At 42.3% G+C, this 16,712-nt stretch overlaps 1 protein-coding gene across 3 annotated transcripts in view; it reads left to right on the top strand.

Moving 5' to 3' along the window:
- Positions 1-16,712, top strand: part of kita (KIT proto-oncogene, receptor tyrosine kinase a) — a 228,529-nt gene that overhangs the window by 193,482 nt on the left and 18,335 nt on the right. For all 3 annotated transcript variants that reach the window (XM_061888897.1, XM_061888895.1, XM_061888894.1), the window contains exon 17: positions 1,674-1,796. In XM_061888897.1, coding sequence (XP_061744881.1) covers positions 1,674-1,796 — 123 coding nt within the window. The remainder of the gene's footprint in view (positions 1-1,673; positions 1,797-16,712) is intronic.

Raw genomic sequence — 16,712 nt, 5'->3', positions numbered from 1 at the left:
ATCATTAACTTTAGAATTTGATGCCATCAACACGTGACAAAGAAGTTGGGAAAGGTGGCAATGAATACTGATAAAGTTGAGTAATGCTCATCAAACACTTATTTGGAACATCCCACAGGTAACAGGAAACTAATTGTTGAAGCTGTGAAAGTGGAATTCTTCCCCATTCTTGTTTTATGTAGAGCTTCAGTCGTTCAACAGTCCGGGGTCTCCGCTGTAGTAATTTACGCTTCATAATGCGCCACACATTTTCGATGGGAACCAGGTCTGGACTGCAGGCGGGCCAGGAAAGTACACGCACTCTTTTTTTACAAAGCCACGTTGTTGAAACACGTTCTGAATGTGGCTTGGCATTGTTTTGTTGAAATAAGCAGGGGCGTTCATGAAAAAGACGGCGCTTAGATGGCAGCATATGTTGTTCCAAAACCTGTATGTACCTTTCAGCATTAATGGTGCCTTCACAGATGTGTAAGTTACCCATGCTTTGGGCACTAATACGCCCCCATACCATCGCGGATGCTGGCTTTTCAACTTTGTGTCGATTACAGTCTGGTTGGTTCGCTTCCCCTTTGGTCCGGATGACACAATGTCAAATATTTCCAAAAACAATTTGAAATGTGGACTCGTCAGACCACATAACACTTTTCCACTTTGCATCAGTCCACCTTAGATGATCTCGGGCCCAGAGAAGCCGGCGGCGTTTCTGGATGTTGTTGATGAATGGTTTTTGCTTTGCACAGTAGAGCTTTGTCTTGCACTTACAGATGTAGCGACAAACTGTATTTAGTAACAGTGGTTTTCTGAAGTGTTCCTGAGCCAATGTGGTGATATCCTTTAGAGATTGATGTCGGTTTTATATGCTAATGTATGTTATGGTCATTATGGTGTTTTCTGAGATGGTACTTGGTGAAAAAGTAAATATAGAGCAGGGATTCTCAAACTGTGGTGCACCAAATAATCACTTAATTAAATATTCAAACACAGTGTTACAGTTCAATTTGTGTGTAATGTTACAGTGGCCAAAACTATGCTACTGTATGTTATGGTCATTATGGTGTTTTCTGAGATGGTACTTGGTGAAAAAATATTGAGAACCACTGATGTAAGGTACTTTATTGGCACATATTACTTACAGACATTCGCGGGTTATACAAAATGATGTAGCGGGCCAAATTTATCCTCCGGGCCATGAGTTTGACATCTGTGCTTTACATGAATAATGCAATATCTGTTGTTGGTTAATCACATGAGTTAACTTATTTTTTGACAGCACTTATTTAAAGTCAACTGTGAGTCATGCATTGTTTGTGTCTTTGATGCGGAAGAAGCCCATCGAACACGCCCAACATCAGTTAACAGTTATTTTCTTCAGGAAAAATGTCCAAAAATTTTTATTTTTTTTGCACCTCCACTTCCTGTCTCCGTACTTTTGTGGCGATAGCTCTCTTGATTTATCCGATTCCTGTCTCCAAAAAGAATGACTCGTGTTTCCAAAGTGCGAGTTGTAGCCTGCTGGTAAAAATGTAATTTTCCGGCAGAGCCAACGATACCGTGGCCAAACGCGCAACGGCGTCGAGTGTCGACACCGATCTGGAACAAAGAAGACTAATGTGATATTGTCAACCAGTCATGCGTTGAAGGTGTCTCATTAGTGCTTGCTTTTTTCCCCCCAGTGTATCCACCGTGACTTGGCGGCCAGGAACATACTGCTGACTCAAGGACGGGTTGCAAAGATCTGTGATTTCGGCTTGGCACGCGACATCACTACAGACTACAACTACGTGGTCAAAGGCAACGTGAGTGTTTACCGCAGGTTGAACTGAACTAAACTGCAAATCCTGACATGCAAGGTCTCACTGGGGCACTTGTTACACAAAACCTACAACTTCCAACTACGTATTTCGTACTTTTCCGTACCACATTTCAAATGGTAAGTAAGTACCTTCAGGGTACTTACTTTGACATTGTTTCCACACTCACCCATTCGCACACGCTTTCACGGACTGATGACGGGAGCTAACCACGACCTATCGGGAGCAAGGTTGAAGTGTTTTTTCTCAGGGACACAACGGACGTGACTAGGGTTGGTAGAAGGTGGGGATCGAACCAGGAACCCTCAGGTTGCTGGCCACGGCGTACTCTGATACGTAAATATTATCGGGGAGAATGGTTGCAAAGCTAATAATTAAAGGAATTGACGGATCATCCGAAAACGAGGTTTCTCATAGTCATTCACATTGACGTCCCACTGGGTTGTGAGTTTTTCCTTGCCCTTTTAAAGTTGAAAGTTAAAGCACCAATGATTGTCACACACATACTAGATGTGGCGAAATTATTCTTTGCATTTGACCCATCACCCTTGATCACCCCCTGGGAGGTGAGGGGAGCAGTGGGCAGCAGCGGTGCCGCGCCCGGGAACCATTTATGGCGATTTAACCCCCAATTCCAACCCTTAATGCTGAATGCCAAGCAGGGAGCTAAAGGGTCCCATTTTTATAGTATTTGGTGTGACTCGGCCGGGATTTGAACTCACGACTTACCGATCTCAGGGCGGACAATCTAACCACTAGGCCACTGAGTAGGTTTGTGAAATCTCCTTCCGCGTCTGTGGAAACACTTCCTGCCCACGCTGCTTGGTGCCTCGTCTGAGCTGCTGCGACGTGGATTACCGTAGTAACTAATTAGATTACCATAGTAACTAACAATATTACCAAGGCACAAAACAACACAGTTCAACGTCTCATTGACTGCCTACACCACATCAAAGCCTGGCTTTCAGCTAACTTCCTGAGTCTAAATGAAGACAAAACAGAAGTTATGTTGTTCGGTCCAAGTCGCTCTCCCTCCCCCAACGTTGACCTCGGCACTCTGACCCCGTATCTCAGCGACTGTGTCACGAACCTGGGGGTAAAGTTCGACTCAGATTTTAAATTCGAAAAACAAATCAGCAACGTCGTTCAAAAAAGCTTTTATCAATTACGCCAAATAGCGAAAGGGAAACCGCTTCTGTCAGGACATGACCTCGAATAATTAATTCACACCTTTATCTGGAATCGTTTAGACTGCTGCAATGCCCTGTATGTCGGCATTAGCCAGGCCTCCCTCGCCCGCCTGCAGCTCGTGCAGAACTCTGCTGCTCGTCTGCTAACACAGACCCGCAGACGTGAGCACATCACCCCTATATTAGCGTCCCTTCACTGGTTCCCTTTGCGTTATCGAATACATTTTAAACTCCTTCTATTTGTTTTTAAATGTCTAAACAACCTCGCGCCAACATATCTCTCCGACCTCCTTCAGCCTTACTGCCCCACTCGATCCCTAAGATCAGCCGATCAGCTGCTACTGACGGTCCCCGACGCAAGGCTGAAGCTTAGAGGTGACAGAGCTTTCGCTGCTGCTGCTGCTGCTCCCAAGCTCTGGAACAACCTACCTCTGAGTGTTAGACAAGCCTCCTCTCTTCCTGTTTTTAAATCTCTCTTAAAAACACACTTTTATTCCTTGGCTTTTAACACTAAGTGATATCCATCCTGCAATGGCCCCCCATTATACACCTGCTGTGAACCTGTTTTTATGTTTTATTTATTTATTTTTTATCATATTCTGTTTGTGTTGTGTTGTTTGCTCGGTCCTCGTATTATCTCTGAACCTGTCCATTGTACAGCACTTTGGCTAACCCTGTGGTAAATTTTAAATGTGCTTTATAAATAACGTTGATTTGATTTGATTACCATAGTAACTGGTATATCAGGGGTAGGGAACCTATGGCTCACGAGCCAGATGTGGCTCTTTTGATGACTGCATCTGGCTCTCGGATAAATCGGAGCTAACATTGCCTAACACGATAAGTAATGAATAATTCCACCTGTAATCACAGTGTTAAAAATAACGTTCAAAATATCAAACATTCTCATGCTTTTTCATGTTCAAGAAGTTGCGTTAATGGTAAGAAGTCATTTATTTATTATTGATTAGTGTGGGGCTTGCTCTCCTGGGGGTTCTTCAGACCACCAAGCACCGACATGAGAGCCTATTTTAGGGTTACAATATTGTTGTATTTTTCAATAAGTCTCTCAGTTGCTTTTCAGCAATTGTGTTTTTCTCTTTTGTCCTCACTTGGCTCTGGCTCCAGCCCCAACCCTATCTCTCTTCTGGCTGCTGCTTATAAAACAGCGACAGGTGATTAGATAACAAGGCCCAGGTGGGCCATCGACGCACTTGTCGCTGATTTTGAGGCTGGTCCTGGCAACACCCCGCTACGCTGCAGGCCAGCAGGCCACGCCCCCTCCACAGTTAGCTTCAAAATAACAATGTTATTACAAAGAATAAGACACTTATTATACTCTGGAAATGTTGTTTTTTCTAAAAAATGCACACGTTTAGTTGGGTTCAGTGTTAAAAAATATATTATATGGCTCTTACGGATATACATTTTAAAATATTTGGCTTCTTGGCTCTCTCAACCAAAAAGGTTCCCGACCCCTGTGGTATATCATCCATAAGTGCAGATTCCCACCATTGAAATACTTTGTATAGTTGAAGACTTACGGTTATTAGAAAACATGACTGCACATCATAATGGCAGCTACACTTCCCGTCTTAAAGATCGAAAACAATTATTTGGGACTATCCGGTGGGCCAGATTGGAAAAACTCAACGGGCCGCATGTGGCCCCCGGGCCTTAATTTGCCCAGGTCTGATCTAGGCCCTGTTTAATCACTGGGTGTGTTGTTGTTTTTTAGTACATTTTCAAAACGTTGTTCCTATTCAATTGATCACAACTGGACTGCTTGGTTTGTCTTGGAAGACGTTTCGCCTCTCATCCCAGTAGGCTTCATCAGTTCGTGCTCATAGACTAAGATTGATGGTCAGATCTAGTTTAGCGGCTGGTGCCAAAACCCCAAAATTTTAATACGCCTGGTTTTGAAATACAGTTAGGATTCAACCCCAGTCTGCGCATTCTCCTTCCTAGTTGGAAAAGCTTCTGGCCATTTTGAAAATTTGTCAACAACAACAAGAAGAAGATATGCATAACCTCTTGCCTTTGGCATAAGAGCAAATTCAATTTTTCTGTTGGATTGTTGGTGAAAGTTTACTGGACTTATCTGTGGGTTGCATCTTGCAAAGCATTGCTTTATGTAGTGGGAGAGTGGCCATGCCAGCAACTTGAGGGTTCCTGGTTCGATCCCCACCTACTACCAACCATGTCACGTCCGTTGTGTCCTTGAGCAAGACACTTCACCCTTGCTTCTAGTGCATACTTGCCAACCTTGAGACCTCCGATTTTGGGAGGTGGGGGGCGTGGTCGGGGGTTGGGCAAGGGGTGTGGTTAAGAGGGGAGGAGTATATTTACAGCTATCCATCAATCCATTTTTCTACCGCTTATTCCCTTTTGGGTCGCGGTGGGCGCTGGTGCCTATCTCATCTACAATCGGGCGGAAGGCGAAGTACACCCTGGACAAGTCGCCATCTCATCGCAGTATGTGTAGAAATCTTTATTTATAATTGAATCACTTGTTTATTTTTCAATAACTTTTTAGTTATTTTTATATCCATCCCATCCATTCATTTTCTACCGCTTATTCCCTTTGGGGTGGCGGGGGGCGCTGGTGTCTATCTCAGCTACAATCGGGCGGAAGGCGAGGTACACCCTGGACAAGTCGCCACCTCATCGCAGTATGTGTAGAAATCTTTATTTATAATTGAATCACTTGTTTATTTTTCAATAAATTTTAGTTATTTTTATATCCATCCCATCCATCCATTTTCTACCGCTTATTCCCTTTAGGGTCGCGGGGGGCGCTGGTGCCTATCTCAGCTACAATCGGGCGGGAGGCGGGATACACACTGGACAAGTCGCCACCTCATCGCAGTATTTGTAGAAATCTTTATTTATAATTGAATCACTTGTTTATTTTTCAACAACGTTTTAGTTATTTTTATATCCATCCCATCCATCCATTTTCTACCGCTTATTCCCTTTGTGGTCGCGAGGGGCGCTGGTGTCTATCTCAGCTACAATCGGGCGGAAGGCGAGGTACACTCTGGACAAGTCACCACCTCATCGCAGTATGTGTAGAAATCTTTATTTATAATTGAATCACTTGTTTATTTTCCAACAACTTTTTAGTTATTTTTATATCCATCCCATCCATCCATTTCTACCGCTAATTCCCTTTGGAGTGGCGGGGGGCGCTGGTGCCTATCTCAGCTACAATCGGGCGGAAGGTGGCACACACCCTGGACAAGTTGCCACCTCATCGCAGTATGTGTAGAAATCTTTATTTATAATTGAATCACTTGTTTATTTTTCAACAACTTTTTAGTTATTTTTATATCCATCCCATCCATTCATTTTCTACCGCTTATTCTCTTTGGGGTCGCGGGGGGCGCTGGTGCCTATCTCAGCTACAATCGGGCGGAAGGCGAAGTACACCCTGGACAAGTCGCTATCTCATCGCAGTATGTGGAGAAATCTTTATTTATAATTGAATCACTTGTTTATTTTTCAATAACTTTTTAGTAATTTTTATATCCATCCCATCCATTCATTTTCTACCGCTTATTCCCTTTGGGGTCGCGAGGGACGCTGGTGCCTATCGCAGCTACAATCGGGCGGAAGGCGAGGTACACCCTGGACAAGTCGCCACCTCATCGCACTATGTGTAGAATTCTTTATTTATAATTGAATCTCTTGTTTATTTTTCAACAACTTTTTAGTTATTTTTATATCCATCCCATCCATCCATTTTCTACCGCTTATTCCCTTTGGGGTGGGGGGGGCGCTGGTGCCTATCTCAGCTACAATCGGGCGGGAGGCGGCACACACCCTGGACAAGTTGCCACCTCATCGCAGTATGTGTAGAAATTTGTATCTATAATTGAATCACTTGTTTATTTTTCAAAAACGTTTTAGTTATTTTCATATCTTTTTTTCCAAATAGTTCAAGAATGACCACACAAATGAGCAATATGTAATGAATCAGAAACTGATGACATAGTGATGTATTTTACTTCTTTACCTTTTTCAACTAAAAATGCTTTGCTCTTATTAGGGGGTACTTGAATTAAAAAAAAAAATCACAGGGGGTACATCTCTGAAAAAAGGTTGAGAACCACTGCTCTATAAGCCGTAGATGTTATTGTCACATATGCATGCGCAGTAGATGGCAGTATTGTCCTGCCTAAGAGTGTCACAACATTGCTGTTTACGGCAGACGAACTGCTTTACGGTAGATGAAAACGTGACTGCTGTTGTTGTGTGTTGTTGCCGGGCTGGGAGGACGTTAATGAGGCTGCTTAACAATAAACCCACATAAGAAACCAAGAACTCGCCCTCGATCATTCTACAGTTATAACGACATTGGGGAGGCACTCTGTTTATATTGTGGGAAAGCGGACGTGAAAACAGGCTGTTGACACGTCACTCGGGTCCGCATGGATCTGGAGGAGGCGTGGCCTCCAGCTCCGCCTGAATTTTTCTTTATGTAGTTTCTAACTTGTTATTGTAATCCGACTGCAAAAAACAGATTTAAGATATAACTAGTCAATGCTTGATCATTTACACGGGTCACCCTGTGAACTAAGTTGGGTCCAACTATCCTTGCATCCATGAATTTCCGCAAACCATCACCATCCCTTTAGCAATCTTTCTTTTCCCACTGGCTTGTCTGTCTGTGCTTGAAAAGAAATTAGGTGTTTTTTTAGTGAATGGTGGTTCACACACTTGCATTGCAGCTAAACTAGTATTTTGTAGACGGTGGAAAGGAAGCACTTAGTGCTGTGTTCTAGCCCAGTGGTTCTCAAATGGGGGTACGCGTACCCCTTGGGGTACTTGAAGGTATGCCAAGGGGTACGTAAGATTTTTTTAAAATATTCTAAAAATTGCAACAATTAAAAAAATCCTTTATAAATATTATTATTTATTGAATAATACTTTGACAAAATATGCAACAATGTAATATTCAGTGTTGACAGCTAGATTTTTTTTGTGGACATGTTCCATAAATATTGATGTTAAAGATTTCTATTTTTGTGAAGAAATGTTTAGAATTAAGTTCATGAATCCAGATGGATCTCTATTACAATCCCCAAAGAGGGCACTTTAAGTTGATGATTACTTCTATGTGTAGAAATCTTTATTTATAATTGAATCACTTGTTTGTTTTTCAACACGTTTTTAGTTATTTTTATATCCTTTTTTCCCCCCCAAATAGTTCAAGAAAGACCACTACAAATGAGCAGTTATACAATTTCATAAATCAGAAACTAATGACATAATGCTGTATTCTACTTCTTTATCTCTTTTTTTCCAACCAAATATGCCTTGCTCTGATTAGGGGGTACTTGAATTAAAAAAATGTTCATCACTGAAAAAAGGTTGAGAAACACTGCTCTAGCCAGTGCATCAGCAAAGCTGTGACCCATTGCTCCATCTGAATTTGTTTTTGAATGTCCCAACCACAAATTGCGCTGGAAGCATCATAGCAGCTAATAAGTCATGCACCAGTTTAGAGTGCTTTATTGGTTGTCATGTAATGAATCCTCGATTCTCCCAGCGTTACCCGAAAAGCATACTTGGAGTCAGTCTACACAGTGACACTTTTATTTTCCCCGTGCATACACGATCGTGTTGACACTATTAATTCCGTTGCTTGTGCTGAGGAAACTTGTAATTTATGCACCTCGAAACACTGTCCATAGCAGTCAACGATCGCATATCCTAATAATGTAGTTTTCTTATTAGGTCTCGTGGAAGACCCGTCGCCATACAACATGAGATCATTATTCTCCAAAGGAGTTTGTTGTAAATATGTGCGAGCATTAGATGCCTCAATTAAGTCCATGTAATCATGTGTAAAATCACCATTATTTTGCTCGCTTCCATACAATAATGATTTTGGGGAGGTATGGCGTAATGCAGGGGTCGGGAACCTTTTTGGCTGAGAGAGCCATGAAAGCCAAATATTTCATAATGTATTTCCGTGAGAGCCATATCATATTTTTTAATACTGAATACAACTAAATGTGTGCATTTTTGAGTAAGACCGACATTTTTAGAGTATAATACGTCTCTTATTCTTTTTAATAACAATGTTATTCTTAAGCTAACCAACAATAAATAAAATATCATGTCTGTTGATCATGTTTTTGTTTGGCCATGTGCTGTTCGTCCTTTGGACTCTTTAAGTTCCTGTTTTTTTTCCACTCCCTTGTCTGGTTTCCTTGGTTAATCATTTTGTCCACCTGTCTCTGGTGGACAAAATGCCTGCTCACCTGCTTCCCGAGTACTAATCAGAGGCAGTATTTAAGTTCGTCTTTGCCAGTCAGTCGCCCTGTGCTGACTTGTTTCATGCCTTGCCATAGTTTCGTGCTTCATGCCATGCCAAGTAAGTTTTGTTTGATTTATGTTCTTAGTCTGTTTATGCGTTAGCTTTGTTCTTTCACCCAATTTGTGCCTCCGCTGTGAGCGATTTTTTTTAAAATCTTTTTTTAGTTAAAATTTAATCATGTTTTTACCTAAATGCCATGTCCCGAGTAGTCCGTCTGCCTTCCTGGGAGAACGACCCCCCAGCAAGCTGCAACACCATCATGGCATAAAATACTTCTTACCATTAATGCGACTTCTTGAACAGGTGCGGTAGAAACGGATGGATGGATATAAATGCATGAGAATGTTTTATATTTTGCACGTTATTTTTAGCACTGTGATTACCAGCGAAATTATTCATAATAATCGCGTTAAGCAATGTCAGCTAAGATTTATCTGAGAGCCAGATGCAGTCATCAAAAGAGCCACATCTGGCTCTAGAGCCATAGTTTCCCTACCCCTGGCGTAATGGGTAGAGCGGCCGTGCCAGAAACCTGAGGGTTGCAGGTTCGCTCCCCGCCTCTTGACATCCAAATTGCTGACCACTGTCACTAAATACAGTTCGTCGCTACATCTATAGGTGCAAGTTAAAGCCACTTATCAACAACATCCAGAAACGCCGCCGGCTTCTCTGGGCCCAAGATCATCTAAGATGGACTGATGCAAAGTGGAAAAGTGTTCTCTGGTCTTACGAAACCACATTTTAAATTGTTTTTGGAAATATTCGACATCGTGTCATCCGGACCAAAGGGGAAGCTAACCATCCAGACTGTTATCGACGCAAAGTTCAAAAGCCAGCATTATGTGATGGTATGGAGGTGCATTAGTGCCCAAGGCATGGGTAACTTATACATCTGTGAAGGCACCATTAATGCTGAAAGGTACATACAGGTTTTGGAAAAACATATGCTGCCATCTAAGCGCCGTCTTTTTCATGGACGTCCCTGTTTATTTCAGAAAGACAATGCCAAGGAACATTCAGCACGTATTAGAACAGCGTGGCTTCGTAACAAAAGAGTGCGGTTACTTTTCTGGCCCGCCTACAGTCCACACCTGTCTCCCATCGAAAATGTGTGGCGCATTATGAAGCGTAAAATACAACAGCGGAGACGCCGGACTGTTGAACGACTGAAGCTTTACATAAAAAAAGAATGGGAATTAATTCCATTTTCAAAGCTTCAACAATTAGTTTTCTCAGTTCCCAAACGTTTATTGAGTGTTGTTAAAAAAAAGGTGATGTAGCACTGTGGTGAACATGCCCTTTCCCAACTACTTTGGCACGTGTTGCGGCCATTAAATTTTAAGTTAATTATTATTTGCAAAAAAAAAAATTGAGTTTATGAGTTTGAACATCAAATATATTGTCTTTGTAGTGCATTTAATTGAATATGGGTTAAAAAGGATTTGCAAGTCATTGTATTCCGTTTATATTTACATCTAACACAATTTCCCAACTCATATGGAAACGGGGTTTGTTAAAGAAATGCGCAATATTATTATTATTATTGGTGTGAGTTACAGGAGAAATCGTAAGATTTTGAGTACCTGTTAGAATGTGTTCGTAGTTACTAGGTCTTTGCCTCGTCGTACTGCGTGTCGTGTCGTAATATTCCGCAAGATAATGTTTACAGTATGTGTAGCATGAAGTCATTGGATGACCGAAGACTATAGTTTGACATTGTTTTTACCGTTAGAGCAGCAACAGCAACAGCCCTAAAAAAAAAGGAACCATTCCTTGCACGATTAATCATCTGTTACCCTTTCCAAAGTTTCTCATTGTTCGCATTGGGTTGAATTTTTTTCTTGCTCTGATGTGGGATCAGGACCGAGGATGTTGTTGTGGTCTGTGCAGTCCTTTCAGGAATTTGTGATTAAGGGCTGTACAAAACGTTGATCCAATGATTGATTGATGTGTCTGGGCGAACACAGCTGAGGCAACAATTCCACTTTCAGCATCGGCGAGATGGAAGTGCAGCTTGTCGTCAGGCAGTCCAAGAGCTGCAGCGGTACAGTGGAGATACGCTATATTGCCAAAAGTATTTGGCCACCTGCCTTGACTCACATATGAACTTGAAGTGCCAGCCCATTTCTAACCCATAGGGTTTAATATGATGTCAGTCCACCTGTTGCAGCTATTACAGCTTCAACTCTTCTGGGAAGGCTGTCCACAAGGCTGCGGAGTGTGTTTGTAGGAATTTTCGACCATTCTTCCAAAAGCGCGTTGGTGAGGTCACTCACTGATGTTGGTCGAGAAAGCCTGGCTCTCAGTCTCCGTTCTAATTCATCCCAAAGGTGTTCTATCGGGTTCAGGTCAGGACTTTGTGGAGGCCAGTCAAGTTCATTCACACCGGACTTTTTCATCCATGTCTTTATGGACCTTGCTTTGTGCACTGGTGCGCAGTCATGTTGAAAGATGAAGGGGCCCGCTCCAAACTGTTCCCACAAGGTTTGGAGCATGGAATTGTCCAAAATGTTTTGGTATCCTGAAGCATTCAACGTTCCTTTCACAGGAACTAAGGCGCCAAGCCCAACTCCTGAAAAACAACCCCACACCATAATTCCATCCATCCATCTGTCTTCTTCCGCTTATCCGAGGCCGGGTCGTGGAGGCAGCAGCCTAAGTAGGGAAGCCCAGACTTCCCTCTCCCCAGCTCCTCCCGAGGCGTTCCCAGGCCAGCCAGGAGACATAGTCTCGGCATGGCGTAGTGATTAGAGCGGCCGTGCCTGAAACCTGAGGGTTGCAGGTTCGCTTCCCACCTATTAACATCCAAATCGCTGCCGTTGTGTCCTTGGTTAGGACACTTCACCTTTGCCCCCGGTGCCGGTCACACTGGTGAATGAATGATGAATGAATGATTAGTGGTGGTCGGAGGAGCCGTAGGCGCAAACTGGCAGCCACGCTTCCGTCAGTCTACCTCAGGGCAGCTGTGGCTACAGATGTAGCTTACCACCACCAGGTGTGAATGAATGATGGGTTCCCACTTCTCTGTGAGCGCTTTGAGTATCCAACAATAGAAAAGCGCGATATAAATCTAATCCATTATTATTATTATTATTATCTTCCCAACGTGTCCTGGGTCTTCCCCGTGGCCTCCTACCGGTTGGACGAGCCCTAAACACCTCCCTAGGGAGGCGTTCGGGTGGCATCCTGACCAGATGCCCGAGCCACCTCATCTGGCTCCTCTCGATGTGAAGGAGCAGCGGCTTTACTTTGAACTCCTCCCGGATGGCAGAGCTCCTCACCCTATCTCTAAGGGAGAGCCCCGCCAACTGGCAGAAGAAACTCATTTCGGCCGCTTGTATCCGTGATCTTATCCTTTCGGTCATGACCCAAAGCTCATGACCATAGATGAGGATGGGAACGTAGATTGACCGGTAAATTGAGAGCTTTGCCTTCCGGCTCATCTCCTTCTTCACCACAACGGATCGGTACAACGTCCGCATTACTGAAGACGCCGCACCGTTCCGCCTATCGATCTCACGATCCACTCTTCCCCTACTCGTGACCAAGACTCCTAGGTACTTGAACTCTTCCACTTGGGGTAGGGTCTCCTCCCCAGTCCACCCTTTTCCTCCTTCACCAAATTTCACACTCGGCACAATGCAGTCCGAAATGTAGCGTTCTCCAGGCAACTTCCAACCTCAGACTCGTCCATCAGATTGCCAGTTGGAAAAGCGTGATTCATCGGTCCAGAGAAGGCCTTTCCACTGCTCTAGAGTCCAGTGGCGACGAGCTTTACACCAGGAGGAAATCAATTGAATCTTAGAGACAGTGATTCTCAGATGGTGAAGCAAGAAGGATGTCATACTTTAACCCAGGGGTGCCCACACTTTTTCTGCAGGCGTGCTACTTTTCAATTGACCAACTCGAGGGGATCTACCTCATTTATATATATTTATTTATGAAAGAGACATTTTTGTAAACAAGTTAAATGTGTTTAATGATAATACAAGCATGTGTAACACATATAGATGTCTTTCTTTTACAAAGACAAGAATATAAGTTGCTGTATTACCTGATTCTGATGACTTGCATTGATTGGAATCAGACAGTAATGATGATAACGCCCACATTTTCAAATGGAGGAGAAAAAAAGTTGTCCTTTCCGTACAATACCACATGAAAGTGGTTGGTTTTTGGCATTTAATTCATCCAGCTTCCATACACTTTACAAGAAAAACATTGGCGGCAAATTCCGTAGCTTGCTTGATTGACATTCACGGCACCCGAGGGGTCTTGAGAGATGACGCTGGCTGCTGCCAGTTCATTATTATGAAAAAATGACAGAGAGGAAGGCGAGAAACACTTTTTATTTCAACAGACTTTCGCGCCGTCCCTTCCGTCAAAACTCTAAAGGCCGACTGCACATTTCCTATCTTCACAATAAAAGCCCTGCTTCAGGCTGCCTGCGCTAACAAAATAAGAGTCTCGGAAAGCTGGCGTGCACAAGTGATGTGCACGCCAGCTTTCTGAGGGATCGCTTGTGCACGCCAGTTTTCCGAGACTCTGTATTTAGTTAGCGCAGGCAGCATGAAGCAGGGCTTTTATTGTGAAGATAGGAAATGTGCAGTCGGCCTTTAGAGTTTTGACGGAAGGTACGGCGCGAGAGTCTGTAAAAAGTGTTTCTCGCCTTCCTCTCGGTCATATTTTCATAACAATGATCTTGTAGCAGCCAGCGTCATCTCACAAGACCCTCCGGTACCATGAATGTCATTTAAGTGACGTCTTGGTGAAGATTGATGATCACTAATTTTTAGGTCTATTTTTTTTAAAAGCCTGGCTGGAGATCGACTGACACACCCCCCGCGGTCGACTGGTAGCTCGCGATCGACGTAATGGGCACCCCTGCTTTAACCAATCGGACGGACCTGGTAGTGTTAGTTGCAGAACTTGCGACAAGTGCATATTTACTGCAGCTGAATAGACAGCTGAAGAAGAAACATATCCCAATGGTAGCTTACACCATACCTATTGTAAATTTTTGTAGGTAAAGGCAAACAGGACTAGTGTATCTTCATGAAGTATGCGAAACAAAGGTTCACTACGGTGTAGAAGTTAAGAGTCTGTTAGCTCAGTAGTTCTCAAATGGGGGTACTTCAAGGTATGCCAAGGGGTATGTGAGATTTTTTAAAATAAATATTCTAAAAAATAGCGACAATTCAAAAATCCTTTATAAATATATGTATTGAATAATACTTGAATAAAATATGAATGTAAGTTCATAAACTGTGAAAAGAAATGCAACAATGCAATATTCAGTGTTGACAGCTAGATTTTTGTGGACATGTTACATAAATATTGATGTAAATTTTTTTGTGAAGAAATGTTTAGAATTAAGTTCATGAATCCAGATGGATCTCTATTACAATCCCCAAAGAGGGCACTTTAAGTTGATGATTACTTCTATGTGTAAACATCTTTATTTATAATTGAATCACTTGTTTATTTTTCAACAAGTTTTTATTTATTTTTATATCTTTTTTTTCCAAATAGTTCAAGAAAGACCACTACAAATGAGCATTTTTTTTTCACTATTATACAATTTAATAAATCAGAAACTGATGACATAGTGCTGTATTTGACTTCTTTATCTCTTTTTTTCAACCAAAAATACTTTGCTCTGATTAGGGGGGTATTTGAATTAAAAAAATGTTCACGGGGGTACATCACTGAAGAAAGGTTGAGAACCACTGTGCTAAATGCTGCTAATATGGAAATTATGTCAGGTACTATTGGAGCAATAGGAAAGACGTCTTTGTTTACGTTCCTTAAATATTGGGTAAAATGATAGTTGTTGCTTCCTTTTTTTCCGGATTTGTTCTTCTTTCGTAAAGGGGAACTGCACTTTTGCCCATCGTTTACGATCATTATGAGAGACAAGAAGACAAAAGTTTTAGTTTTTTTTGCATTATAACACCTAAAAATGGTCTTTTTCTAGGTAGCTAGCAAAGTTTTGGACTCTTTTAGTTCCTGTTTGACACCTGAGTTTGGTTTGGTTGCCACGGCTACTTATGATTTTCATCTGCCGCTGGTGTTCGGGACGCTTACCTGGCTCTAATCAAGTTACATTATTTAAGACTGCCTTTTCCAGTCAGTCGTCCTGGCGTCATTTTTTGTCTCATGCCTTGCCAAGTAAGTCTTTTTATTACTGTGTATTTGATAGGTGCCGTCTGAAATTCAACTATTTCTTTTATTTTTATATATAATAAAATAAATATGTATAGCTAGAATTCACTAAAAGTCAAGTATTTCATACACACATTTATGTATTTCATACACATATATATATATATATATATATATATACATGAAATACTCGAGTTGGTGAATTGTAGATGTAAATATATTCCTTCCCTCTTAATCACGCCCCCCGCCCAAACCACGCCCCCAAATACGCCTCCGCCCCACCCCCGACCACGCCCCCACCTCACACCTCCCGAAATTGGAGGTCTCTAGGTTGGCAAGTATGCTTCTAGTCCATGCTAAGTATTTAGCTTCAAGTGCGATCGGCAACTTGTTCCTTCGTATTTTTGTACCTCTTTGAGTTTTGTTAAAATTTAAATCATGTTCCTACCTGCAAATCCTGTCCAGAGTGATCCGTTTGCATCCCGGGGGAACAAACCTTGCAGCAAGCTGCGACCTCCCCGTCTTGACAAATACCTTTAAAAACGCATTCAAAACCCAACACCAGTACTTTATTTACGTTCCGTAACCTGTATAATACCCAAGCTGTAGCGACATTGTTATTGTAACAGCGAACACTGAGGAACTTTATTTCTATCGTAGTAACTAATCGGCGTGCTTAGGTATTACCCGTAAAAGCAAATCACGGCGGGATATAAGCTAGCTTCTATGACAAGACGAAACGCGTTTAAGTTTGTAATGCACGACACTGCAACAGGACACCAATTTGTACTGATTGAAAAAACATGAACAATCATATTACGGTATCTGTAAAGTATTGGACCAAATTTCATGTTTTGTAAGCACATAGCTAGCCAGACATCATTGTTGGTCATGTCATGATACATGCGTGATGTGCTGCATGTATCATGAGCAATGTGAAGTGTGTTTCACTCAATGGACAATTATATCGGGGACGTTTTTTTTCCGGTTTATTTGGGTAAGTACGCCATTTATGTCGAAATAGCTTGTCTCCAAATTCCACATTTGCAGCTTTGAGTTGCTTTCACCTCACTCTATCAGCTTCTGTCTGGTCCAACGTCTCACCCTCTTCTTTGTGCTTGCTTATAAAAGCAGTAATTCATCTTCAGTTCATTCAGCTTCAAAAAGATAAGGTTGTGGATCCTCATTCGTCCAAAAATAGTGGTCTTCGTTGTTGGT

Source organism: Nerophis ophidion, linkage group LG26 (genome assembly GCF_033978795.1).
Source record: "Nerophis ophidion isolate RoL-2023_Sa linkage group LG26, RoL_Noph_v1.0, whole genome shotgun sequence".
Classification (NCBI taxonomy): Eukaryota; Metazoa; Chordata; class Actinopteri; order Syngnathiformes; family Syngnathidae; genus Nerophis; species Nerophis ophidion.
This window is presented reverse-complemented; position numbering and strand designations above follow the sequence as displayed.